General features: G+C 46.6%; 1 protein-coding gene across 7 annotated transcripts in view; it reads left to right on the top strand.

Annotated features, from left to right (window-relative positions):
* Positions 1-26,232, top strand: part of PACS2 (phosphofurin acidic cluster sorting protein 2) — a 73,359-nt gene that overhangs the window by 15,716 nt on the left and 31,411 nt on the right. For 4 of the 7 annotated variants that reach the window (XM_027896557.1, XM_027896561.1, XM_027896560.1 and 1 more), the window contains exons 2-8: positions 11,922-12,009; positions 15,229-15,318; positions 18,799-18,924; positions 20,958-21,120; positions 22,199-22,272; positions 23,031-23,111; positions 25,272-25,331. In XM_027896557.1, coding sequence (XP_027752358.1) covers positions 11,922-12,009; positions 15,229-15,318; positions 18,799-18,924; positions 20,958-21,120; positions 22,199-22,272; positions 23,031-23,111; positions 25,272-25,331 — 682 coding nt within the window. The remainder of the gene's footprint in view (positions 1-11,921; positions 12,010-15,228; positions 15,319-18,798; positions 18,925-20,957; positions 21,121-22,198; positions 22,273-23,030; positions 23,112-25,271; positions 25,332-26,232) is intronic. The other 3 variants (XM_027896563.1, XM_027896564.1, XM_027896565.1) reach the window with 1 other exon arrangement.

Below are 26,232 nucleotides of genomic sequence, written 5' to 3' on the forward strand. Positions count from 1 at the left end.
ATGTGCCATGCCTCATCCATGAGCAGGAGCACTGACCACAAAATGATGCTGATACGTATTCCTTGGTCTTAGCATCACTGTCATGTTAGTGTTAGCTGATTGCACCAGGCATTAGAAGGGAATGTTTCCAGGGAGCTGAGACTGGTCTGGCTGTTGACTTTGGTCTTCATGAGTGATTTAATGATGTGGTCCTATTCACTAATGGAGTAACTACCTTATTCCTGGGTAGGCTCCTTGGTAATCCCTCCTAGCAGTGAACCTTAATATCCTGCTGAGGAAGAGCTGCCTCACAACCTCTGCTTGTTCATGCCTCATTTACCTCCGCCTGCTTATTTTGTAGAGCATCTACAGTTTATCTTGATAAATCCTGTTTCAGTGGGAACTCATAGGCCTGGGGACTGAATGAATTATTATTGTTATAAATTACTTTTTGTTTTATTGCTTATATTCAGCATTAAAAAATCCAACAGGGGTCTGGAACAAGTTCTGAACAGCAACGATGAGCGTCTTGGAACACCCTGTGTCTTTCACAGCACACTATTTTACTGGCTTACACAGGTCACACTGATATTTTAATAAATATTCTTGACAGGTTGAACTAGCAAGTTCAGACACTTGCTTTGCTGCTCCCTTATTGCTTTCAGGAATGAAATATCACCAGCAATGATGTTGAAGAAATGTAATCTCTAAATAATATTGAATCTCTGCTTGCCAGCTCGACTTCCGACAGCTGCTGAAGAGGTTTACAGTATTAAGGAAATGCAAATGTTTTTCTGGAGTAATTCAGTGTGTTCTGCCTGCCACTGCAAGTGTTTGGCACTGGGATTCTTCTGAACTCCTTCAGTAAAAACTGTGGTTCCTCTTTTCCCTGATAAACCTAAAGGTCACAGTAGCTTTAAGAAAAGAGGGTAAGCAAAGCCTGAGTTGCCAGGTTTTCTCCCTTTTTCAGGAGAAATGCAGAGAAGTCTGTCACGAGGGGTTTTTACGGAGGAGAAAATAAACAGAAAATCTTGTGCTGAGTTATTTCCAAACAAGTGCATTCTTTTTCAGTAGTGAGTCTTTAAACTAGAGCATACAGAGTATATTTAGATGTGAAGAGAAAGACTAGGGGGGTAGAAACAGATTTTTAAAGTAGCGTTGAGAGACATTTTTAGATCATCTGGAGACTGGGATTTTCTCTAAAGGAAGCTGCTTTTATTGAAGGAGGATCAGAAGTGCTCTGAAAACCTGAGCTGTTTGCAACCCCCCTGCAAGGTCTGGAAATGCATCTCCTGGCTGTCCCCCAGGCTGTAAGGTTAGCCTGGTCATGCAGGTGCCTTCCCACTCAGTTATCTCCTCAGAGCAGGGAGAGGATGTTTCGTGCAGTCTTTGCCAGTGCAAAATCTGCTGCTGCTTCACTGTGAAGTGACCTCCACGGGTTATCTTTAAAGACTAAAGAGATCCCGATTTCTGTTCATTAGTGCACTTTTGGTGGGTTCTGTAGTTTTCAGGGCTGTAGTTGGAGAGCTTGAGTTGTGCTTGGCAGCAGGCTGGGCACTGCACTCTCTGTAAGCCTGTTCAGTTCAGCTGGCTTTGGAAGTTAAAATATTGCTTCTGGTTACTGCTGAAGTTCCATCCCTGGCAGTAGCGCTGGTAGTTTCAGTTCAGCCATCTCATTCTTGCATCAGCTGGGGTAATGTGTTTAACTATTTGGCTTTTAGAATCTCATTAGATCCCTTATTCCTCTTCTTTGGTAATTTCCTTCCCAGCTTATCTGTGCTCTTCTGAGCACTCCAGCAGACTGTGTGGCAAATGAGCAAGTGCTGCCCAGAATATTTGATGGTAGAAATGCAAAGGATATGTGCTGGAGCAAAATGCAGCTTCAATTAGAGGCATCAAGAGGCATTTCTTTTCTTGCAAGGAGCGCTGAATGCTTTGGCATTTTCAGACCTTTTTTGACCACTGTTAATATTGCAAAGCTCCTCTCGGTTTGCACCTTCCTTTCCAGGGAGACAAATCTGCCAAGGACAGAACTTTTCAGCTGCTTTACCCTGGGTGTTTTGTTCCAATTTGAGGGATGTTAACCAATGTTTCCAGTGTGTTAAATACTGAATAGAGTTCCCCAGCTTAAGTGGCAGGATCCAGAGCTCTTTGTGAATTATATTTAGCGCTGATGGAGGCTGCTTTGTCAGCTGTGTGTCGTTGCCTTGTAAAAACCATCACAGTTAAATAAATGCTTCTGGGAAAGAACCCCCTTCCTTTTATAACTGTTTAATGTGTTTGATTTGGAAGCATCCTTTGACCTGTGGCCAGCCTTGCAGTCCCATATTTAAAGCACCTGTGCACAGATGAGCCAGAGCTGTGGGGCTCAGAGGAGCTTGGTACTGTCAGAGCACACAACTGAGGGGCTGTGGGAGTTACACAGGGTGTTCGGTACAGCTGTAGAGATTGTTATTCATGGAGCTGGTGGTTCTCCTAACCTTCCTTTTGACTGCTATTGAATACATTGGGGTTAGGGGTTTGTTTTCCCTTTGCTGCTCTTTGCCTGTAGTTGGGGTTGCTAGTGCTGTATTTTTGGAACATCTGCATGCTGGAGAGAAGTCATACTTTGGGGTGTTAAATAGTTCTGTTATATTTGAGGCATGATGAGAATTTTGCAAAAAAAAAAAAATTGTTTCTAACTTGGGTAATGAATTCTGGTATTTCTTTCTGTCATCCCATTAATCTCTGCAGTCAGAGAAGGAAGGAGCCCGTGTTAAACATGGGGCAATTAACAGAACAGTTTAGACAATCGGCTCTGCGAGGTATTGGGGTAGCTGGCTGCACATGCCCATCTGGAAGAAGGCCAGAATGGCAGGCTTGGACAGACTTGCTACAATGAGAATGGTATTGGGATCTGTGAAGTGTTCTCCTAGTCTGAAAGCAGGCCTGCCAGTGAGATGCTTTGCATATTTGATTGCTATGCTGGCTAATACCAAATGTACCATCAAAGTTCACAAATGTTTTTTTAGTGCTGCTGCCTGTTCTGCCTGTATTCTTATAGGACACTGAGTTCTAGTAAAAAAGCAAACAGACATTTGGGGTCTAAATTATGCCTGCGTGGTTCTTCCAGCTTGCATACGTTGGGCCACATGGCAAACTTCACAAACAAAGCGATGTTCACTGGCACTTGATGCAACTGGTTTAAATCAAGGTTACAGAAAACGCTCTGTTAGGAATGGGCCACCTGCCATGGCTTTGCTGCCCTGGGTCCAAGAAAAAGCACGCTCAAAAATAAACGTAAAACCCACCCACAAGATTCCTTTTAAAAAACTCCTACAACAGGTTTCAGACAGTCTTGTTTATTCACAGTGGTGTAAGGTGGTTGTCTTCCAGAGAAGCACCAAGTCTTAAGAATTATGTGGCATCAGGATCTTGGCTTTGACTGGGAGGGCCATGTATGTGTCTGACTTGCTCATGAACTGGGAATTGTTCTTAAATGACTGAGTGAGAAGTAATTTGATGTGACCCATGGCATGAACCAGTCTGGTCTCTGGAGTGACAGGCTGTTCCTCTCGCCTCTGCGATCAGGTGATGTGGAAGCTGTTCGAAGTGGAGAGAAATAAGGCAGAGAGATGGCAAGTTGTTCATGCCTTGAGAGCAAGCTCAGCTTTGGGTACACCAAGAAGCCATCTGTTTTTCCTTGAGTGCTTTCTTAGCTGGAGGCTTTCTAGTCCTGTTTTCTTATGATGAAGAGATCATAGTGACAGATAACCCGAGCCCTTTGTTACAAGCTCTTCTGACATGGGCTCAAAGTCAAGGCTCCTGTTGGCATAGTTTTTTCCTCTTGATGACTGATTTACAGACAGCAGGGAAGATCAGGATATTTCAGGCTGAGCCCTGATCTCTAAAGGGACAGTATGTGCTGTGTCTGGGACTGTGTTGTGTCCCCAGGGTACCACGGGGTAACAGGAGTGTTGCAGAGAGCACAGCACCAGGTGGTGCAGCAGCAAGTTCTCTCTGTGGGTGGTTCAGCAGTGGGAACAAAATGCAGAATGGCACCTAACAGTTTGAAAGTGGTCGAGTGCAAGAGTACTTGGAGACTTGTGCTTCCTGCTATCGAAAATAAAATATTGAATACTAAACCAGACTAAGTGGTGCAAGACATCCCTCTGAATCTGCCTGCCCTCCGACTTCTTGCTGGGATGGGTCAGGGGAGCTGCTGGGGAAGTGATTGTTTGGAGAACAGCGTTCTTGATGCAGTAGTGAAGGAGGATTTGCCATCACTCTGCTCCAGAGGGAGTGAGCAGGAACAAGCAGGCTGTCGAAGGAGCTGGTCTCATTTGTTGCATGGATGAGGAGAACTGGTCACGCGTGGGCTGTGACATCCCCAGTTGCTGTGGAGATGTTACAGCTCCCAGCCAGATTCTGCTGCCACTGTGTTTGGGGATGCTGTGCTCAGGGTTGAGGCATAGATGTGGTGGAGGAGAGGACAGAGAAGAGAGTGAGGGTTATCTGGACTAGGCACATGCTGGAGAAAACATGTGCCCTGAGGCACTTTCTTTAACCCTTTTGTGTCACCGACAGGTGCCTGTAACAGAGCTGGCTACCACTGCCAGGATTTTCTTGGGTGTGTGCTGGAAGATTGGGTGCTGGCTTTGTTCTTCCAGGTGGCTGCAGCACTGTCAGCTTGGGAGAGGGATGCTGGTAAAAACGAGGACAGATGTGCTGCTTCGTGCCCTGAGGCAAATTGGACTTAACCAGGAAGTCTTTAGCTCCGATGGTCCTTCTCATTGACTGGTGACTTCGGGCAGCTCCTGTTAGTCCCTTAGGGTTCAGGGACAGATGGGACTGGCTCCTGGCAGGCAGGGAGCGTTCCTGTAGCATGCCTGGAATAGTCGATCCCGGGTGACCAGGCTGCTGTGTGACAGGCACTGCTGTCTGGAGCAGAAGGCCAGAGAGAAGGCAGGTTGCATAAGGAAGGCACGCAAGGGAGGGGTGAGCTAGGGAGTGGAGGGCTGTTGGGTATGTTCCAGCTGTGAAGGTCTCTCCTCCTTATCCCCCACCCCCTGGTTTGTTTTTTTGCGTTCCTCCTCTGTCTCCTTTTGGTTTGGGGCGTGACTCATTTGCTCATTTGTGTCTATGCTTTTGCACCAATGTGTGAGGCATGTGGTGGGAGCTGCCCTCCACCCTGGCTGGCTCACATCAGTTTAGTGGGTTGTGCCTTTGCCTTGTTGCTGGCTAGCTGAGAATTGCAGCCCTAGCTACAAAAATGGTTGACCAGCCCACTCCTAAAGGCTTGCCCTCCCTGAGGAGGTGTTTTGACTGCGTTCATTAGGTGCTCAAATGGGAGATGGGCATTTCAGCACTGTAAGGGTTTCTGGGCTCTACTGCAGTCCATGGATATCTCTGCAAGTTTGTTAGACCCATAGCTACCCCTGGCTTTTGGTCAGATGGATGTGGTTATTCCTGGTCTGTCTCCATCTTACTGCTTCATGGTGGTGCCTCTGGCTACTGCAGCTACTACTAAATTAGTACAATGAATATCAGGTGTGTTTGTGTCTTCTGTTATATAGGAAGTGTAATCTTCATGTCTGTCAAAGGAGCCTTAACTATGAATCAGCTTTTCATTATTTGCTGGCTTTAGTGTTTAAAGCTAATAAAGCATCTTCTTACTGCCTCAAAACTAACAGTATTGATCAGACCTAGTTCACCAGTACCATAGGTGCTTTCATTGATGCTCACTTTGGTATCAAGGTTGCCATGCAGTCCTGTTCTGGATGCAGAGTTTGGAGGAGGCAAGCCAGGAGAGGTGTATTTAACTACACTTAGGCCTGTGCTTGATTTTGCAGGCAGCGTGGTGCGAACACATAGGTGAGTTTGCCTAACTCCTTTACACTTCTTTGCATGCATGAGAAACAAACCTAGCCCCTGCTTTGTAGCTGGTTGGGGTTTTTTCCTCCCCCTCTAAGTGACCCTGTAAAGGGATTTGAAACCATAAAAATGAAGAGTGAGAAGCCAAATATATAGTGTGTGTGTGTAGGAACTGAGATCTGACTGAGTGCAACAGATGTGCTGAGAGCTGCTTCTGCTCTTGCTGAGATGACTTCTTAGAGGGAGAGAAAGCTGCTGTTTCTCGGTAGCACAGTTCAGAGCATGTACCTGAAGGTGAGCAGCTGGCGACAGACATGCTGATTTCCTGCTAGTGTGACTTGGAATACATCATATCTCAGTCAGGTTGTCAGAACATGGTGTGGCACAGCTGCCAGCTCACAAGAAATTTTGCTTGGCTACCTGAAGAGTATGTGAAACTGCGGAGATGCAGCTTTAACCCCTGTGGGTTTCACCAGCGTGGCTGTGTCTCAGTAGTGCCCTTTCCTTCCCAGACCACTGAAGCACTAAGAAATGAGAAGTGCCAATAGAATATGTAAACTGTGTTTTGTGGGCTGGATTGTTTGGCTTGCAGGAATCCTGATCTCTTTATGCCCTTGGAGAGTCCCCTAGAGCCAGCCAGCAATGTCTTACCCTAATGAAGGTAGACATCTCTCGGCATTTTCCAAATGATATGCTGGATTGGAATATGTAAGCTCAGATGCGCTTTACTACTTGGTCCTATTAAATTCAAGTAGTAAATGTGCCCATGCAGAGTTCTAGATCTTGTAAAAATTTTTGCTGATCTGCAAAGCTTTAGGACACCCACCCCTTTTGTATGCTCAGTTTAGAGCAGGCAAATTTGTAATATATTTGAAGGGAGCAGGACAGTATTTCACCTATAAAAGGATAGTGTCTGGCTGTACATATGTGTCCTTCTGAGATCCAGAGTAGAGCCGGTTGCATAAAATATCTGCCATCCTCTTACCTGTCTGAACAAGACCCGCTTGCTACAGCATTTCTATGGATCTTAGTCTCCAGAATCCTAGGAGCTTAATTCTCTATATTAATGCTGGGAAGAGGATTTCAAGATCCTTGAGAAAAAGAACAGTGGAAATACTGGCTCTGCAGTTGTTTCCTGGGTGCTTAAACCTTACTTAAATGGATCTGTAGCTAGAACAGCTGACTAAAGGTGGCTTGGTGGGAAGTGTGAATGAAGGGCTATTAGGTTTCTTTGCAGGTTGCCCAGGTTATGTTTCTGGCATGACATAAATTGGGTTGCTTGACCTCTGCCTCCTCTCTTAATTCCATCTTGCCTTGGAGCTTCCCTGAGAATGGGACCAAGATTAGATCACTTTTTAGATCACAGATGAAATTAGCACATTAAGCTTTGGAAAGTGAGAGATCATCTTCCTGCAGCTCCTACCACTGCTAACCTTACCTGGAGGCCCCACTCTAGTAACAGAGGACAGCACTTCTCCCTTCCTTTGTCCCAAAGCTAACTCCTAAGCCAGAACAGAGCCCTGCCTTTACCATCTAAGTGCAGCAACAGGTTCATCCATGTGCTGTTCTCTTCCTGGGCACGAGTGGAGCAGGCACAAGAAACTGCTTGCGCAGTTGGCTGTTTGTGCACTGCATACATTCCTACCTTGCTGAAGCAGCTGTCTCTGAAAAATGCTGTGCAGGGCTCTTCACTCCAGCCTTTCCTGCACAGGCACCCCACAGTTATGTGCAGAATGGCTCTGTTTGTCTGGGCAAGTGCATGTGTAGGCGGGTGTCTCCCCCCACTTCTCCTTTGAGTGGCTTGTGATTTTTTTGGGGACTGACTTGGGTGTAAAGTGTCAGCTCAGAGCAAAACACTCAAAGTTGATGTTGAAAGCACAAGGCTAGTCCCAAAATGCTGAAGTAGCTTGGATGAAGTGAAATTGTCCAGTGGCCAAACAGAAACCAATTCTTCCTTATAGCCGTCGGCTGATTGAGGTTTTCAGACCTCGGAGGAGAGCACTCTTGGCATGAAACACTTTCTCTGGGGACAATATCTTCACAGCTTTTAACTTGGACAAAAGATTTCTGTGTATTAGTCTTCCTGCCCCAGCTCCCATCTTGCACTTGGAGTCCCCTATAGCTATGGATGCATCCTGTTATTATTCTCTACTTCTGTGGGGTTTAATTAAAATGCAAGTCTTTAATTTTTACTTTTTCCTTCCTGTTGATTCGACTGTCTCTGCGTGAGCGAGGTCTCGCTGCAATTACTGTGCTCCCTGTGGAGGAACAGGCATTTAATTCAGCGAGGCAGACTCTTTCTTGGAGGGGGTTTATTTTCCTGATTTTCCTACGCAGAGGGATGCAAAAGCAAAACATCCAGCGAGTAAAGAATGCAACACTTTATTTGTTGTTCTGGACACGTCTGCCGAATCTCGGTTACCAAATGTTATGTTTTTGCGGTTAGCTGCCTCCTTAAGCAAAGAGCTCGTGATGAAGCTCCTCGGCACAACTTGCATTAGCAAGGCGAAGTTGAAGCCGTTGGGTCAGGTCCAGGTTTCCTCTTCAAAACTGTGTTCTTGCAGCAGTGATGTAAAAAGATGGAGTTCTGTTGTAGAATGCTTTAAGCGTGATTTGTTAACCTGAGAATGGGGTCAGGCAAGTAACTTGTGCCTGCTCGCCATGAGGGGCACGTGAGTGACCGGAGGGGACACAAGCTCCTCAGCAGGCAGTGCCTGATGCTGTGTGGGACCCAGCTGTGCTCCTAGCAGGGAGATCTACTATAAACCTTCAAAAAAGGCTGGAAGTATTGACTCTCAGATTTCCACTGCCCTTATTTAACACTGCTTCAGCTAACTTTGTGCTTTTGCCTAGCTAACCCCCTTTCCATACAACTTTAGGTCACTGCTGAAACAAACATGCAAAGAAAGTTTCTGTGCACCTCCTGTATTGCAGTCCCTGGCTTTCAAAATACTGCAGGCTCTTTCAGATCCAGACTCGAGCCTTCCTTAGTTCCATTGTGTGTGTATGATAGGTTATTTTATGTGTTCACAGAGATCATGGCTATATGTGTTAAAAACCTCTGACTGTAGCCTTATTCTGAACATAGCCAGGTGGATCTTTCCACATCCACTTGTGTCTGTCCTGTTTTTCTTACCAGCATCTAACCTCAACAGGCTTGTTGATAGAAGTGGTTGTGAGACCGGTCCTTCTCCTGGTCCCTAAGACTTGATGGACTTAGAGCAAAACCAAGGCAAAAGAGAAGTGTATGTAAGGAGGTGCCACCATTGTCAGAGGCAGTTATGACACAAATCCTTGCTGTGCCTGCATGTGTGAGTAGTTCAGGGATCCGTGTGCTGGTGGCAGGGACACTACACTGGCTCTGGATGCGGTTGACATATGCCCTTGGCATATGCCCTTTTGTGATGATTTGAGTAAGATATGGCCCCTTTCTGCCACATTTTCTGAAGGTTGTTTTCATTTGTAAGCTGACCTGAAACAATAAGTATGTTGAGAGTAAAAGTGATTTGGTGGGATTTAAAATCTGATTTTTATCCATCCCCCACACACCCCCGCTGATGGAGAGGATAAACATTTCATTGTTTTTTTTGTGTGAAGTGCCTTTTAGTACCAGCAGCCCAACCATGAGGGATAAAGAAAGCAGATGTGTCCCATGTCTTTTTTAACTGCTTTTGTTTTTCTGATCAATTTTTCTCCCAAGCAGCAAGTGCTCCACAGGGCTTGATCAAAGCTCATAAATGATGAATTGAAGGAATGCCCAGCTGAGAACAGAACGCCCTCCTTGTGCTCTGTTGTGTGTGCTGAGAACATCATTGTTTCTTCCTGTACCTTTTCCATTCTCGAGCTCGGGGCTGGAGAGAAAAGGCCTTTGTTCCTTGCCCATCAGCTGAGACAATGCCAGTGTGTTGTCCTACCTCTGCTCTCAGCACCTGACTGGCCCAAGCTCTGTGCTGAGCACAATTGTCCTCCAGCTAGAGTTTTACAAAGAAAACAATCGGCTTCACAGCCTCCTTCCTCCAGATCCTGACCTGGCTGGTTCACGGCAGCAACCACGTGTGCCTGTGCTTGCCGTTTTGTTCAGGATGAAGAGGGAAAGCCAGCACCCTCTCCTGCGCTCCAGGTTGAAGGATGCAGTTTCATCTTTCGCAGATTTCCAATGCCCAGGGACACTTGAGTTTGCAGTTGAACGTACCAGTCTCTCCCGCTTCGCTTGGGGGAAGCTCTGGCTGTGGGGAAAGGGTACTTGGTTCCCCTCTGTCAACCCAGCCCAGCTGCAGTTGTCCTGCCTGCTTCTGCCAGCCCTCCTCCAGCACCCAACGCCTTCTCCAGCACGTTTGTCCCAGTGACACTGCACACAGCTGCTTGGGGGTGTGACAAAGTGGGACAGAGGCCCAGGCAGGCCCGGTTTTCCTACCTCCCTTGTCATTTCTACAACATCTCTGGCTTTGCTGTCTTCTGATGCGAAATTCAGTAAAGGAGAGAGCTTGTAGATCTCTCTTTATCTTGGTTTTTGGGGGCTGATAGCATGAACCAGTGCTTTGCAAATGAGCAGGCAGAGCAGATGGCATGGGCTGGGGTGGAGAAGAGGCTGGCAGGGATTGTTTGGAGAGGTGTTTGGCTGCATCCCGTAAGAGCTCAGACTGACCCTTCCCTGTTGCTAACCGTGTTCCAGAGTTCAGGCAAAGCCATGGGTGTTTTTGGAAGAGACAAGCGGCACTTGCTTCGACATCTGCCACGGCTCCTGTCAGGAAGAGCCTTTAGCTGCATCTCCTCTGCAGTTTTGCACCCAGGCTGATCATGTCAACCTTCAGGCATTGCAGCAAAGCAATGTTTCAGCTTCCCACTGTGGTGAGAAGGTGGTGGAGGTTCAAGTCACCCTTGGCAGTGCTGACTTGTTGGTATCCTGGCACCAGTGTGGAGTCCTTTAGTTCAAGTGCAGGCTTCAGTCAGTAGCACTTGTGCTAATGCTTCTTGGGCACGCACCAAAATCTAGCATCAGGTCCTCTTCCCATCTACTGCTGGACTTCACCCTTTAATGAACACCACTCAGTTACTCCTGATGTGGGAGAAAGAGCTCTCAGTGGGTTTCAGAGGAGCCATGCTGAAACCTGCTAACATTTGCATGTCAGAGGCCAAAGATGCCCATGCCATGGAGGAGAGACCAGACAAAGACCAGACACGCTCTCTCCTGGCCAGTGTGACAGATGACGTCTAGTCACTAAAGCCCACCCAGCGACTTTCTCTGGCCTCTGCTCTCCTCAAACTGAGCTGCCTTTGCTTCAGGTTTTTCTTTCCCTGAAGTTTGTTTATGGGTATGCCTTCTGAATTCCCTCAGCTGGTGATAACTTGTGTGAAATTGTGACAGTGCCATTACAGTGATCCTGTTACCTCAGAACCTTAACTGGGCTGCACCAAATCCCAAACTTCATCTGTTCCCCAGCTCCCTGCACTGGAAGTGCAAACAGCTTTAACCAGAGCAATGTAGCATTGCCTGGGTAAAGAATGTGATTTACTTGCATATGCATGCCATGTGAACACCAGGACCAGAGGGCACTGCTTGAGTCCTCTTCTTTCTTTTTCCTTTTTTTTCCCCCCTTTCCCATTAGAGACGCCTGAGCCACTTGCACTTCTGTTTGGGGATGAGGAGGAGAATTCCTGGATTGACAGGAGGTAGGAGCAGGATCTTTGGGAGCCAGGAGTCTGAAACTGAAAAAGCCAACAATCCAGGAGAGCTTTGTAGATGAGTTTAAAATTAGACTGACCCAGTGCTTTTATATTACTGGAATTTAATTCCTCTGACCCTGAAGCTTTTGGTCTGAGTGGGGGCAAGGTTCCCAGGCTGTGATCTGTGGAAGTCAGTGCTTTATGGTGCTCTCATGTGGCCATGGGTCTGTATCAGAGATGTACTTATGAAAAGTTGGAGAAATTGAGTTTGAGAAGCCAGGGAAGCCTCATATATTTCTACTGTCTTTATGTCTGTATCAGAGCCTGTTCACCCTCAAACTGGGATAATGCTGTATGTAAAAGCTGTTCAGAGCTTTTCCTTTTTCAGGCATGATTGTAACTTTCTTTTCTGTTCCTGTTTGCAGGTTGTGCAGCTTGACATTAAAGAAACTGGTAGTCTTAAAGGAATTGGATAAGGAGCTTATTTCTGGGGTCATTGCTGTCAAAATGCAGGTAATTGCTGCTCAGTTCTAAGAATTGTGTTGTTTGACTAAAAATACTGGCAGATGCCCAAACTGAGCTTCACCTCCACGTAAGGTCCATTGCAGCCACAGACTTCTTCCCAAGTATATCAGGGCATTCTGGATGCGTGCAATCTCTTCTGACCCTTCGCCCTACCACGTTTCGCTGTTGTAAGCGAAGAATATTGTTCACTGATGGCTCAGCATGAGCTTATTTGCATGTAAAAATGCTCTTTACAGATCATATGCTGTCACCTCTTCTTCCCAAGCTGGCATTAAATCCGAGCCTGGTTCTCTATTTAAGGTGCTCACTTTGGGGATGAACATTGTGGTAACTTTGTCCTGGTTTGGGGGGTCTGGAGCATGGACCTTCCTTTGCTGGTGGGCAGCTCTGCTGTTGAGTCCGTAGCCAGGTCCTTGTCAGTGGATTTGCAGCGTGCCTGTACATGTTAATTTGTTTCCCTGAAATACAGCTGTCATCCTAGGTAAATAACCCACTTTACAGCATACGTTTGTGCCGTTTAATTAGGTGGCTTCATGTAGGTCACACTGCCTGGAGGCAGGCTGGGAAGGAAGGGGACTCGGTTCCACCGTGCGTCACAGCATCAGCTCGGCTCACGTGCTCCCACCACTGCAAATGCTAAAGTGCTTAACGAGTAGAAGCCTAGCAGACCTATAAGTAGAAAAACACCATTAACTGTGCTGGAAAAGCTGCTGCTTTTCAAATAAAGAACTGTATAAACCCCTGCAGAGATCGGGTTGTGTCAAAGCACACAAAATGTAGCTCGGAAGGTGAAAGCTGTGGGACAAAAACACGCAGCTGAGGATTTAATTGGTATCTCTCATCTCCATGAGTTATCCAGCTGGGGTAAAAATGTGCCCCTCTGTGTTGGAGCAGGTTCGTGCAGCCATGCAGTGAGCAGAAAGGCAGGGAATTGCTTCACACACCTGGATTTGCAGGAACCTTGGAAGAAGCACCGCTGTGGGTTTCCAGGCTGACAGATACTGCTTGTCAAGGCTGAAAGCTTTCCATATGTTTGTGCTCCTAGATGGTGAATGCATCACTGTGAGGACCTGAGTCTTGTCAGTGAACGATATACACCCTGAGCGTGTCAGATGCGGGTTGGAGAATTCAGTAGCTTTTACTGGAGCAAAACCTTCTTTTCCTGCCCAGCTTACTGCTGACTGCCTGCACTTCCTGTGGGTGAAAGTTTGCCCCAGACCTGCAAGTCCAAAGGGAGTTTTAACACATGGGGCTTTTTGGGTATGTGTTGTGACCTGCCTGGCTGCAGTAACTCAGATGCTGGAACCTGAGCAGTCCTCTCCCCGTTCCTCAGGGATCTGCCTTGGTGTGAAGGCAGAAGGACCTGCCCTGTTCAGGATGTGCATCTGCCAAGTCCTAGGCTGCAGCTCACAGCACCAGGATATCCTTATTTTGCCCTGTCCCGTTGACCTAGAGGTGACAGTGGCTGGAATGACCATTGTCCAGAGAGTTCCTCACCTTGGATATCCCTTGTGGGGCACTGCACCTGTATTTCTTTGGGATGTGATGTCAGTAGCAGTGCAGCTGTCAGACACAGGCAGGTTTGAAGCCCTGCTGTTAAAAGTCCCTTTATAGCTTGCAGGTTATGATGCTGACAAGCTGTTTCAGGGGTGCTTCGTTTGCCAGCACTCAGGTTTCTGACATGGCTGTTGTTTGAGCTTGGTGATAATGGATCATCAACTCTATGATCTCTGTCAAATGACTCACTGCCTTTGTGTGGGGAATTGCACGAGAGGTGTCAGACACTGGAGTCCTTCCAGAGGGGATGACTGAACTCAGACCTAATGAGAGCATCTTACCTGCATTTCCCTTGTCTCCTTGCAGCCTCCTGAGCAGTGATGTTCAAAGAGTTGTCAACTGTGTTTCCCAAGCCGTTGCTCTGTTTATCTGCTGCGGTCTTTTGAAAGCAACTATATTTGGTCTTTCATTAGATTTCAGGTTGCGTAACCAGTAAAGCAAGATCGCTGCTATTAGGAGCTTTGCACAGATGGAGCAGCTGCCACTGTTGCCAGCGGCCAGGCTCGCTGGGCTTTGCTTTCACATGTGCTGCTTGGCCTGGGGGCAGCCCTTCGGTCCCTTGTTCTGCTCTGCTGTCTGTCTTCTGATCTGCTGGAGCTCAGGCACCGCAGCTTTTCCACAGAGGAGCCGGTGCTGTGCGGGAGCTGAGGCACCACTGCAGATCACAGCATTTGCTCTGGCCGCCTGAGCGATGCGTTTGGGGAGGAAGGGATGTAAACGAAGCTCTGCTGCTGTCTCATCTCGTGATGCTATTTGAGGCTGATATGAGCAGACCACATTTCCCTTTGGATGTAGCTTGGAGGTGTTTGCCCCCCTCCAGTCTGTCTCCGATTTCCCAGATGCTGCTTTTTTGAGAGCTACAGTTCTGTGCTTCTGGGAGATCAGCCTGTCTGGACAAAGCCAGATCTGCAGCCTCAGCAGAACGTTGAGCCAGAGACCTCTGAAACTTGCCACTGTGTTTGAACAATGCAGAAGGGTTTGCTAGGCAGCAGTCTGTCATGTTTTCCTGCTAGTTTTCCCTCAAACATTCCCTGAGATGAAACGCTCACACAGTAAATAGCCCAGTGACTCTGTTAATATATGGCAGCCCACACACAGGGCTGATTTGGAGTTGCCCTGAGATACATTAGGTCTCCAGACTCAACTGAGATGCTTAGTGGATTTTTTTTTTCTTTTGTATCCCCAGCTACTCCCAGTTGTTTAAACAGGTTAAAGTCTTCGCTTTCCCCAGGGAGGGTTGTGTGCACAAACAGAAAAGCCCAGTCTGTCGCAGCTAACGCTGGGGATTTAAGCATAATGCTGCAGCATCCAGGCCCAGGAGATGATGAGCCTTGTACCTATTGGCTGAAGTGAAAATATGAGACTTCAACTGGAGGGATGGGAGTTGACTCAGCTTTTCAATGCTGGGGTTCCGCAGAACAAAAGCTTCATTGTTGCAGTTAGGGACAGTAAATATGCCCAAATCTTTATTAGTCAAATATCTCCCTTTCATCTCATTAATATTTCACAGAAGTGCAAGGGCAGACCCATCCATTCACTTCTCTGTGGTAGTCCCTGACAACGTTTCCTGGTTTGCAGTAAATAGGACTGGAGTGGGATATAAGGGCTGGCTTCTGGGGAATTCACCCGGTGGACTTTGTTTCCCTCCAGGGCTCCAAGCGCATCCTGCGGTCTCACGAGATTGTATTGCCCCCGAGTGGACATGTGGAGACGGAGCTTGCACTGACCTTCTCGCTGCAGGTAGGGTGGGACGCTTGTGCTTGCGGTGAGCGGGGATGTGTTGTGGGTCTGAGGTGAAGATCCTCGGCATGTTCTCATGTGCAACAGCACAGACTTGTCTGCATTGCCTCTCAGCACTAAGGACCTGAAGCTGGGTGCTGGTTCACAGTAATAGGGGATCTTCCTTGTTGTGCATCCTGGTTTTTGGAGCCCAGGATAACCATGAAGGAAGAGGAACATGAAGACTGTCCTCTTCCAGTTATGGACAGGGATGTCTGTAATAGGAACTGGAGCAGAAAAGGATGGCTCTTCTTTTGCCTTTTGTTGCTTTCTTTATGAGTAGGCACTGGAGGATGGCAGCTATGGGGGTGACATGGAGTGTCAGTCTGACAGAAGGCAGTAGTAGGAATGAGTCAGGGAAACTTCTGATTTGGAGTGGCTGAAAGAGGCACCATTTGTGGAGGCAGGAGCAGCTTGCTTATAGTTACTCCTGGCTCTAGAGTCACAGAAATAGCTGTGAATTGGAGCCACTGCATTTCATTAGTTCCTCTTTTCCTCAGTGTGTTGCTGCCCTGGTGCTACCTCCTGAGCAGGGAAGGTAAATAGAGGCTGGCTTGCTGCAAGTGAGAGAGGATCCTGAACACAGAGCAGAGCCAGACAGACACTCAGAAGCATTAATACTTGGAATATCAATTATCTGTGTTTTGGGACTGTTGGTTAGATCTTGACTCCAGGAGTTTGGTCTGGTAAGGGGAGAGGTTGAAGTGATGATGTGAGCCTGGTTGTTGCTCAGACCTGTGCAAACCTGAAGCAGGTAAGATTTCGTTGCAGATGGATGGTAACCCTGCAGCTGCCCAAGCAGATACATAGAGGGCTCATGCTTCTGGTTCTGTCCTGATGCAACTCAGACTGGGTTAACTGCATTCCCTCTTTTGTGAGCAGGAATAACAGAGCCACATGCCAGGAATATGCACATTTGGGTTCTGCAGCTGCAGGTTTCCCATGGTTGGGAGCAGAGCTGTAAGATGAGCCAGGCCTCTTCCTCTGCCAGTCCTGTGTCAGCAAGGAGCAAGCCTGCAGATCTTTTTGGAATTAACTGGGAATATGGTTGGAGTTTTTTCTGGGTCTCAGAGCAGTGCTGCAGCAGGATGCAGAACATTGCCTTTAACTCTGTTTCCCCTGACGAGGCTGGGAATTGAGCCAGAACAGGAGAGAGTGATGTCCGTGACACTGAGCCATAGAAGAGGTGAGTGAGCTTAAAGCAGAGATATGCTGCTGATCTCTGACTGACTGCATGAAGGATTGGTGGTTTTGGATGCAGTAAGGCTTGGGAAGCATTCTAGAATAGCAGGGGTTTTATGACAAATTTTATTGTTGCTTAATTGGACAATGGCTGGAAGCTTCTCCTAGCTAACAACTGGACCTTAATTCAGATACAGTCTGAATTTAATACCTGGGATATATTTGAAAGTGGTGATGAGATGGGCCACAAAGTGAAAGCGTGTGGGCATCACAGAACAAGAAGGTTTTGGTGTCTTGGCAGCAGCCAAGTATCTTCATGTTGCACTGTCAGCTCTTCAGACCTTGTGCCTTGCTTTGTGCTACCTGCCAGGATTTGCAGCCCCTCGTTCCTCCACAGTCGTTTCCTGCTCAGCTGCTTCTCCTGGGTGACGTTCTTTTGGACAGAATGTTTTCTTGTCAGAGCTAAGCCAGAGGTGACAGTGCTGGCTGGCTGAACAGCAAGCAGCCCCTTGTGTCTGGCAGGCCTCTACTCAAACTGAAGGGAGGAGTTTCCTGTTGCTTTATTACACAGCTGGGTAAGACTGAAGTTAGTGGTGTGTCCAATCCTGTTTCACCTTCTAGTTAGGGGTAGACCAGCAATAGCCTTTCTGGCAGGTGAGCTGCCATCACCCTTACTGCTGGAATGTCTTTTCCTGAGCCTCTGTGGGTTTTATCAGAATCAACTGAAATATCCCAGATATTCCAAGAACAACATCACAGCTCTCCAGAGCAGTTAATTCCTGTCTTTAATCTAATAAACCTTTCCAGAGGGAAGAGATTACATCACTGGGGCTTCAGAAAAAATGTCTTGCCCTGAGTCTCACTGTTCAGATGTGTCATGGCCCCTTCTTCTCACCCCTCAAAGGTGCCTTGAGGTGCTCAATGCTTCCTCTAAACGTCTTGCTTTCAAATATTTTGAGTCAAAATGTTTCCCTCTCCAGTTTCTGTCACGGACTGACAATTGCTGAAAAGTTTTGGGTTGAAACCATTCTGTAGAGTTGATATCTCATGGCTGGTGTTAAAAAGAGGTCTGTGCTATACAAATGGCTCAGCTTTTCTTCTGGAGGCCCTTGATTGTAACAGAGGAGCTGTGTGGCCCGAGTTTCTCTGTATCTTTCTTTTTTTTTACCACCTCTCTGAATGCTCATCACAGACGGCCAAACAACACACCTTTGAAAAATAGAAACTTACACATGTATGGACTTGAGCTATCCAGTTTAATCCCTAAAAACTGAACACATGCAAATTGACCTAGGCTGGGACCAAGCATGACTTTGGACTTTAAACAGTAGGCTTGTCCTAAAGCAGCCTTAGTGCAGCCCGAATGCTTTGAGCTGAGAGCAAGGAGTCCCCCTTTCCTCCTGCCCTTCCAACACATGGAAGGGCCCCAGAAGCAAGGAGATGGTAAATTTGAATGTTAAAGGTGCCTCTGGTTCTTTGAGCTCCTCTTTCCGCTTTCTTGTTTAGGGATGTCACACATCTGTAAAGTCACAGGCTCTGTGTATTTTGAGGTTGCCTTTTAATTACAGGGAGTGCCGTTTCTCTCCTCTGCAGGGCTGCTTCCTTGGGCAATGAGCAGTAGATCTTGCCCTTATAGAGTATTCAACTAATTAGTATTCTTCTTGTTAGTGTGGCCACTGCTCCCAGCTCCCTGCGGAGCAGTCAGGCCTGCTCTGGACTGCAAATTATTATCTCAGGGGTTTCTGGTGGCATTTGGTATTTGTATTTGTCAAGTGTTTTGATGGGCAGGAAGTTATTTTCATAATGTTCCAAAGAAAAAGAAAAAATAGGTCTTGCCTGTGATGGAAGCAACCTTCGCTTGGGAATGTCGTGTTTGTCCACTGTTTGCAGGGCAGCCTGTGTTCCAGGCGGCACCTCTGGGGCTCCAGTTCTGGGCAGCCTCCATTTAGCTGTTGGGGAAAGTGTCTCCTGAAGGCTGCTCATCTCCCTGGAACTGGGCTTGGGTTCAGCTCTTCCCAGACTGAACAGTTCCTCTGTGTCCCTGGACTGTGTTTTTGATGTGCTTGGCTGAGCTGTTCGAGCAGAGCTGAAGTCTTCTGGGGGATGATGAAGGATTGTCCCCTGAGTGTGAGTTTGATGTAGGTACTTCTAAAAGCCCTGGAATTAATCCCTGGGAGTGGAAGTTGCTTGTGGAGCAGGTAGCTTGGGAGATACTGTCAAGAAAAGTAATTAACTTTTCCATTGTGTTTCCCACTGCAGTACCCTCACTTCTTGAAGAGAGAAGGCAACAAGCTTCAGATCATGCTGCAGCGGCGGAAGCGGTACAAGAACCGAACCATTTTAGGCTACAAGACTCTGGCTGTGGGGTCTATTAACATGGCTGAGGTGAGCTACACTTGACATGGTCTCTGTTTGCACAGGTGGACATTTTCCCTTCTCTTCAAACCCATTGTTGTCATTTTCCCCATTGAGAAGTACCTGGCAGGATTTCATATAGCTGTCTTAATAGCTGTAATCAAAATTCACAGGGCAATATTTTAAATGGGTTTTACTACTGAGTAATAATATTGAGTGTTTTCTGCATCGTATCTTGAGAGCTAAAGCTTCCACAAGGCTAGCTTATGATCTTGTGAGGGTTTTGTTATTGTTTTATGGCTCTTTTTAGAGTTAGATGTCCAGATCAAAAGTGCAGAACAAGACAGGGTCGCTTGGGCAAGGCTTTGAACCCTGAGAAATGGTAAAGTTAAGGCAAGGTTTGCTGTGCTTCTCAGTGCCACAGTATGACAGCTCAGCATTAAGTAATTTTTCCCATTTTGCTTAAAACACCTTTTGCCATTCTTATTCCATGGCTGTTGGTAATGTAGGTGGAGTTCTATTCATGAGAATTAAATGATAAAATTAATTCTGGAATCATGTAGGGATAAATTATTCACTAAGGCTCTCTGAGTGGTGTAGCTCCATTATTTCATGCCCTGCTTAATGTCTGCTGTTTCTGAGTATTTAGGGGTGGGCTGAGCAGTAGCAAACTCAGCTTAATCCCAGTATTTTTCATCAGACTGCATTCTGTCAACAAATAATTTTTATCCAAAATAAGCTGGTGTTAGGCTGTGGTGAGTTATTACTGTATTAAATAATTAATTTTAAAGACTACTTCTCTTCTGTGAGTTCAGCTTTCCTCAGTCTTGCAGTAAATGGTGAATTCCTCATTTGAATTGGCCAAGTTTCTGGTGTTGCAGCTAACATTTTTCCTGTACTGTGTTTGATTTGTTGAAGAACTAGAAATTAAATACTGCTGTAAGGCAGAAAACATGTAGGCCCATTAATTAGAACCATCAGGGAACTTCTAAGTGTTGGGCATTTGCTGCTGCTGCATGTGGTTTCTCTTATGTCTGTTTGTAATGTCAGCTGACTGAGATCAGAAGGTCAAAAATGTTCAGAGGTGCACCATGTTAGGAAATAGTTGCTCTCCAGCTCATCTGGAATATTTATGAAATTGAAGTCTTTAGGAAAACAAATTTTACAAGCTCCCCCCCTTCCCTTTGCAGTTTATAGGATAATGACCCCTGAACTGCTCTGACTCATTCCTTAAAAAAATAGAAAAAAGAAAAGTTCTTGTAACTGTTGAAACAAAGCAGTGAATTGGGGTTGAGGGTCTGAGCAGAGTTTCAGGGCAAGGGCATGTGTTCCTCATCAGCTCAGGTCTGTTTAGAGCCACGTGAGGAGCTGACAAAGCGACCTGGTGTGTGTTGGAAAGCTGAGGTGCAGGAGCGGGGATGTGCTTGCTGGCTCTGGTGGGGCAAGAGAAGAACAGAAGACTTAAATTCTGGGGAGAGCCCTGTGAGTGGCAAAGGACTGAAAAACCTGCACCAAGATGTCTCTGCCTCCACCACTGTCTTGTTTTTCATGACCTACTGCTTCATTATACTGGGGTGACTAGTTCCTCTGACATTCATGGACTGGCTCTTTGGAGCAGGCATTTGCTTTAGGAAGCACTTTATGTCTGTATCTCTCCAAGAATTTTTGCATTTACTGGCTCTTTTGCAGGGCTTTAAGACAAAATTAGGTTCCTTAATTAGGTGTTCATAAGGTGGGTGACTTGGTAATTCAAATCAGTACTGTGCCCTGGAAGCCAATATATAGTGATGAGATAGTGAAGTACTGGGCTTCAAGGATGAGCTAATCACCTGTTAAGCTCAGAATGCTTTTTCTTTCCATCACTTTCATTAGTGGTCAGATATAATCTGAATTAACATTGTGTATTGCCTGCAAGTGGCTCCTGCAGTTGCAGGGTCTTGGGTTGCTTCTTTTCTTGGAAATGCGGATTAACTGTGTTAACATAAATAACTCTCGTGGTATGCAAATGATGCAAGTGTAAATACATTTAAATGCAGATTTGTACTGCTTAATTTCTGTCCCAGGTCATGCAGCACCCAACAGAAGGCGGCCAGGTTCTGAGCCTTTTCAGCAACATCAAGGAGGCTGCAGTGAAGGTAGCAGAAATCTGGATCTTCTCCTTGTCCAGTCAGCCAATCGACCACGAAGACAGCACCATGCAGGCCAGCCAGAAAATCAAGTCTACAGGTAAGAGTTACAACCACATGCTCTGAGGACCAATGTCTTCTGGAACTAGCTGCAGTTAAACCCCACCTGGGTTTAGATGCTTCCTGGCACAAATGAGAGCTGGCTTGCACAAGTTGCTGTATCTGTAACTGATTAATGCAGAGGAAACCCACTTTGCAAACGAGTTGCTGTGTAAGCAGGGAGTGCGACAGGAGTAGGGGATTGAGTTGTCAAAGCTTCTCCTGCGTACCACACCAGGCCTGAGCCATCCAGCAAGGGTTAGCTGTGTTCTCACCAACGCTCTGCCAGCATTACTGGTGGGCGTGTTGAGAACCTCTATAGCTTCTCACCTGGATAAGTGTTGTATTCAGGAGATTCACGTTTAAGCTCCTCTTCCATCTTCTTTTTCTTTTCAGTATTCTACAATAAATCTCATTAACTTTAGATGAGACCTGCAAACCTGCAACGTATTTTGCTGTGGATGATGGCCTGGTTTAACGAGTGTAGATGGCCTGGTTTAAGGAGTGTAAATCCATGGTGTTGTGCACTATGTGGGGAAGACCCTGGGTTTCCACTTGTGATCATCTTTTACGTGGCACCAGCTCCTGCTCACTGCTACAAGAGTGAACTGTTGAAGGTAGTTCACACAGGTGCTCAGGTGTTGTTGCCTGAGTCCAAGTAGCTCACCTGAAGTGTCATTTCAGTAAAGGATTTAGGCTCTCCTTTCATGTTTTACTTGCTTCTTTAAGCCAGTTACGCCCATGTTATGGGGTAAAAGTAATTTCCCCTGTGGAGAAACCTCTTTACTTGCTGCTGTCTACCAGGTGGTCCTTTCCAGGGTAGATGGAGGTGGTGTGTCAAGGAGCCTTATCTATGTGCTGGTCCTTCCTTCTTACTGGAAGTGTTTCTCCTTGTTCCTTACCTCCAGACAGTTCCCATCACACTGATTCTAGCACAGGTAGATGCCTGCTAGTTTATCTTGTCCTTGTGTGCCTCCTTTCTTGATTTGTGACTTGGCCTTTTCTGCTCCTGAGGTGAGACTGTGCCCTCACCTTAAAGGAGTTTCACAGGATCTCTCCCCTCTTTCCTTCCCTTTCAGACAACTATTCGGAGGAAGAGTACGAGAGCTTCTCTTCTGAGCAGGAGGCCAGTGATGATGCCGTGCAGGGCCAGGTACTGTTTAGGGCATGGTTTCTCTCTGTGAGCTCACTAGAGCAGGTACACTCAGCTCGTGCTTGAAACTAAAAATCTATTTCTTTAGCTAAACCATGCCAGTGTGAGACTGTTACCAAGTGTTTAGCTGCAGTGGACGAAGCCTGCACAAGAATCCATTTCTTCTACCATGCTGTGATTTATCTGTTCACGTGTTTGGACTTGATCTCCCTTGCAAAAACATTAGTATCCTTGTGTTTCTCTGCTTAGTTGTCAAGGCATGACTATTGTTTCTATAGTGGTGATTGGATTCAAAGAGCCCAACTGAATCCCCAGCTGTAATTAAAGGGCCACTGGGGTCTGAGGCAGTCTTTAGTCTTTAATACTTTTTGCAAAACGGGTCCTTACGAAGATCCCACTGGTTAGATGTGAGATGCTTTTGAGTTTGGGTCTAACTTGCCTTCAGACTCTGGCATCACCTGCCTTCCACCTCTTGGAGGGTACCATGAGAGGAACCCACCAAAATGTGGGGTTATGATTGTCCTTGTTCCCTGAATGTAAAACTAGGGCTGTTTTGCCTCTCTGAGCTGTTATGCCTGTGTCTGCAGACCTGGTTCACTTCCTTTTCCCTCTGCCATCATAATTGCAGTTAAGGCAAAAGCTGAATGCCTGCAAGACAGGGCAGCAGGTTCATCTTCATAGAAGGAACATTTTTAGCGCTTAAACGCTCATGTGTCACAGAATCACAAAGGTAACACAGGAATCCTCTTTCTGTTCAGGATTTGGATGATGATGAATACGAGCTGGGGAAGCCCAAGAAGCAGCGGAGATCGATAGTAAGAACGACGTCCATAACCAGGGTCGGTGGAAATTAGTTATACTAACACTGATGGGCTTTGGCCAGGATATGCAGTGCATGTGGCTTGTGGGAGCAGCAGTGCTGGACCTGCTGGCCCAGCAGAGAGCTTGGGGGCACTGTCGCAGCATGCCAAGAGCCAGGAAAAGCAGCCAGTTCAGGGAGTGGGACCATCCAAGGTTGCGTGCATGTGCTGTCTTTGGTGTCCTTTGGCTGGAGCTCCAAATATCATGCAAGTGTATGAACTTCTATCCTCATTGAAGAAGCCAGTGCAGGATCCATGCCCATGTAAGTCCTGAAAGCAGCTGTAAGTGAAGGAAAGCTCTTCTATTTGGGCTCTGCATGGGAGAGGCCAGCAGGAGGGTTTCAAAATGAAGCAGCTTAGTCAAGGCCTGGAGCTTGACAGATGAACAGTGAGGTGTTGCATGTGGTGCTGAGGCAAAACAAATAGCTGGATATTAAATATATAGAAGCTTTGGAAAGATGCATGCAGCTATCCACCTTCTCACACAGGCACAGGTGTGCCTGCAATGCTGCACTTGTATGGAGCAGGGACTTGTGCATGACCAGTCCATAATGCAGCTTTCTGCTTGCACAAGCGTTCATGCGTGTCAGTGGTGACAATAACTCAGAATCACCGGGATGGATTAGGTGTGGTTTTGGTCTTAGGAGTAAGTTTGGAGGTCATTGTACCACCTGCAAGGCTATTTCTGAAATCATGTTTTTATAAGCTTTGAAATAAACCCGAATCTGACAATATAAAGATCCTTTCCATGAGACCAGGAGTGTGCTAGTTCATATCCTTGGTGTCTTTAGTATTGTTTTGAAGTGTCAGTGACCAGCCAGGACAAAATCCACCACTTAGTTATTAAGGAACCAGCTCATAATAGGAAAGTCTTTCTGGCCCTGATCCGTGAACTGATACTGAACCTCCAGTGTTTGTGACTGGCGCAAACCTGGGTTTGGTGCTGCCACTTAAGTTAACATCAACGCAGCTCCAAATGAAATCTCATCTCTTGTCAAACCATTCAGGCCATCAAACAGCTCTTGCCGTGTCACCTTAGCTGCTGCATTTTGTGTCCTCCCTCCACAGACTGCCCAGCTGGTCCAAGGTGGTCTGTGTGATGGATGATTTTGCTTGATGTCCTGAGCCAGAGGAAAACCCTCACTATGATGAGAACATCTTGACCTCACAGGTGCACTGGGGACAGAAATAGGGCAGTCTTTGAAAAGTCTGGGGCATTTGTTCCACCTAAACTTCAGCTACAGGAGAGCCAGCAAGTGAACAACTTTCTTCACCTAAGAATGACCTGGTACCAACCACTTTCTTCTCCCTTTCCTTCTGACACAGGGATGCCACTTCAAAAGCTCTGTACCAGCACTCAAACCTGGGCTCTTCTCATCTTCCTGTTCCTCAGACTGTGCATACTGAGTTGGTCATTGACAGGCAGAGAAGGGCTGGGCAGCTCATGGCAAATCTCAGCTGTTTTGTTCTGCAAAAGAGGGGGCTCTCAGGGGCAAGCAAACACAAAGAAAGAGCAGTGGTTTGGCTCGTGTTGTTTCAGGCTTGGTGCTTGCTGTGTCCAGGATCTGGGGCTATGACTTGGGAAGCATTTTTATGATGGGGACGAGAGCTAAGGACAAGCCCCACAACTTTTCTTCAGTGCTGCTACTCAAATACTCAAATAAATGAATCTGCCAGGATAAACTGCAAGCTCCTAAAAGAAACCCAAAAAAACCCCAAACAGACAAACAAAAAAACCACACCAAGCCCCTCACTCTTGTTAAGAATTAGAAAAACTGACAGTCAAATGTTTGCCAAAAATCTGTCAAACAGGTATCGGAGCTGATCTGGCAGATAAAATGATTTGTTATCCACTGTGTGTGCAACCAAGAGTGGTGTGCCATCTGTCAGGGCCAGAAGACTTATACTGCTTGGTGGAGTGGGACCTAGGTTGTGGTGATGCAGGAAGGAAATTATCATAGGTGTGGAAAAGCTGATTTCAGTGTAAGAAGAGCAGAGATGTGGCCTGTGGTGCCAGGAGTTGTTTGATTTGAAGCAGCAGCTAGAGCACCAGTGTGAGGTGTGTCTGGGCTTCTTGCAGACTGGGAGAAAACAGTTTATTCAATGCTTTATTTATGTAAAAGTGTCTTTAACTTACAGCAACAAAACTTCAAACAGAAGGTTGTGGCATTGCTGAAGAGGTTTAAAGTGTCTGATGAGGTAAGTAATTCATTCTGTAAGCCTTCCTGTCTTCTGTATTGCCCTCTTGCTTTAGTCTTCAGGAACACTCTCCCATTTCCCCATAGTTTCCTTCATTTTGTTTTCAAGTCTGCAGTGGATGTGACCTTTCCTTACACCCTGGCCTTGCACGGAGGCTTGAGGGCCAGCTTCTAAATGTCAGCAAACATTTTCTACATCGGGTTTTATCAAAAGCAGATTTTGGCAGCCATGTGTGTACTCATTAGTTTTGCAGACTGCTTTGAAATTATCTTTGACCCTTTCAAAGGCAAATAGTCTATGGTGTATATTGCTTGTGAAGTTAAATCCCAGCCTATTTGATCATCTTACTAGAACCACCAGGCAAGGCATGTAAAACTTGGACAGGGAGCACAGATCCACAGGAGTCAGCTGTTTGGTCATAGCTGAAAATGATGAAACAGATCCAGAACCCCTGTGTAACATTAAGTGTCTAATATAAGAACAGTTAACAACTCAGTTGGCTGTTCGGCCGCGTGTTGATTTTGTGGCTTGTGGGAAAGAGTGAGTAACTCCTCGTGCTTCCTTGTGCTTTCGAACAGTCCTGTTGGCTTTGCTGTTCTTCCCAAGTTAGCTCAGCAGAGTCAGCACCCATAGCTAAGGGCTCAGACAGCTGAGCTGCTGCTTTATCCAGAGCTGCCACTCAAAAGCAAGCTCTGAACTGAGCACAGCTCCCTGCTTACTCTGGGGCATGTGCGAAGCAACCACGAAAGTTCAGTGTGAGGTGTCTGTTGTGCCTTGTGTGTGGGTGGCAGTGGATCCTCGTCCAGGTTTCAGGCGCCTCCTGTGGGCATTTTTGGGTATCAAATCAGGAGCTGTCAGGGCAGCTTTTTCAGTAAAACCCAAGACAGGTTACGCTGTTGGG

This window comes from Empidonax traillii, unplaced genomic scaffold (genome assembly GCF_003031625.1).
Source record: "Empidonax traillii isolate 1590-97213 ecotype Southwest subspecies unplaced genomic scaffold, ASM303162v1 scaffold502:size815047, whole genome shotgun sequence".
Classification (NCBI taxonomy): domain Eukaryota; kingdom Metazoa; phylum Chordata; class Aves; order Passeriformes; family Tyrannidae; genus Empidonax; species Empidonax traillii.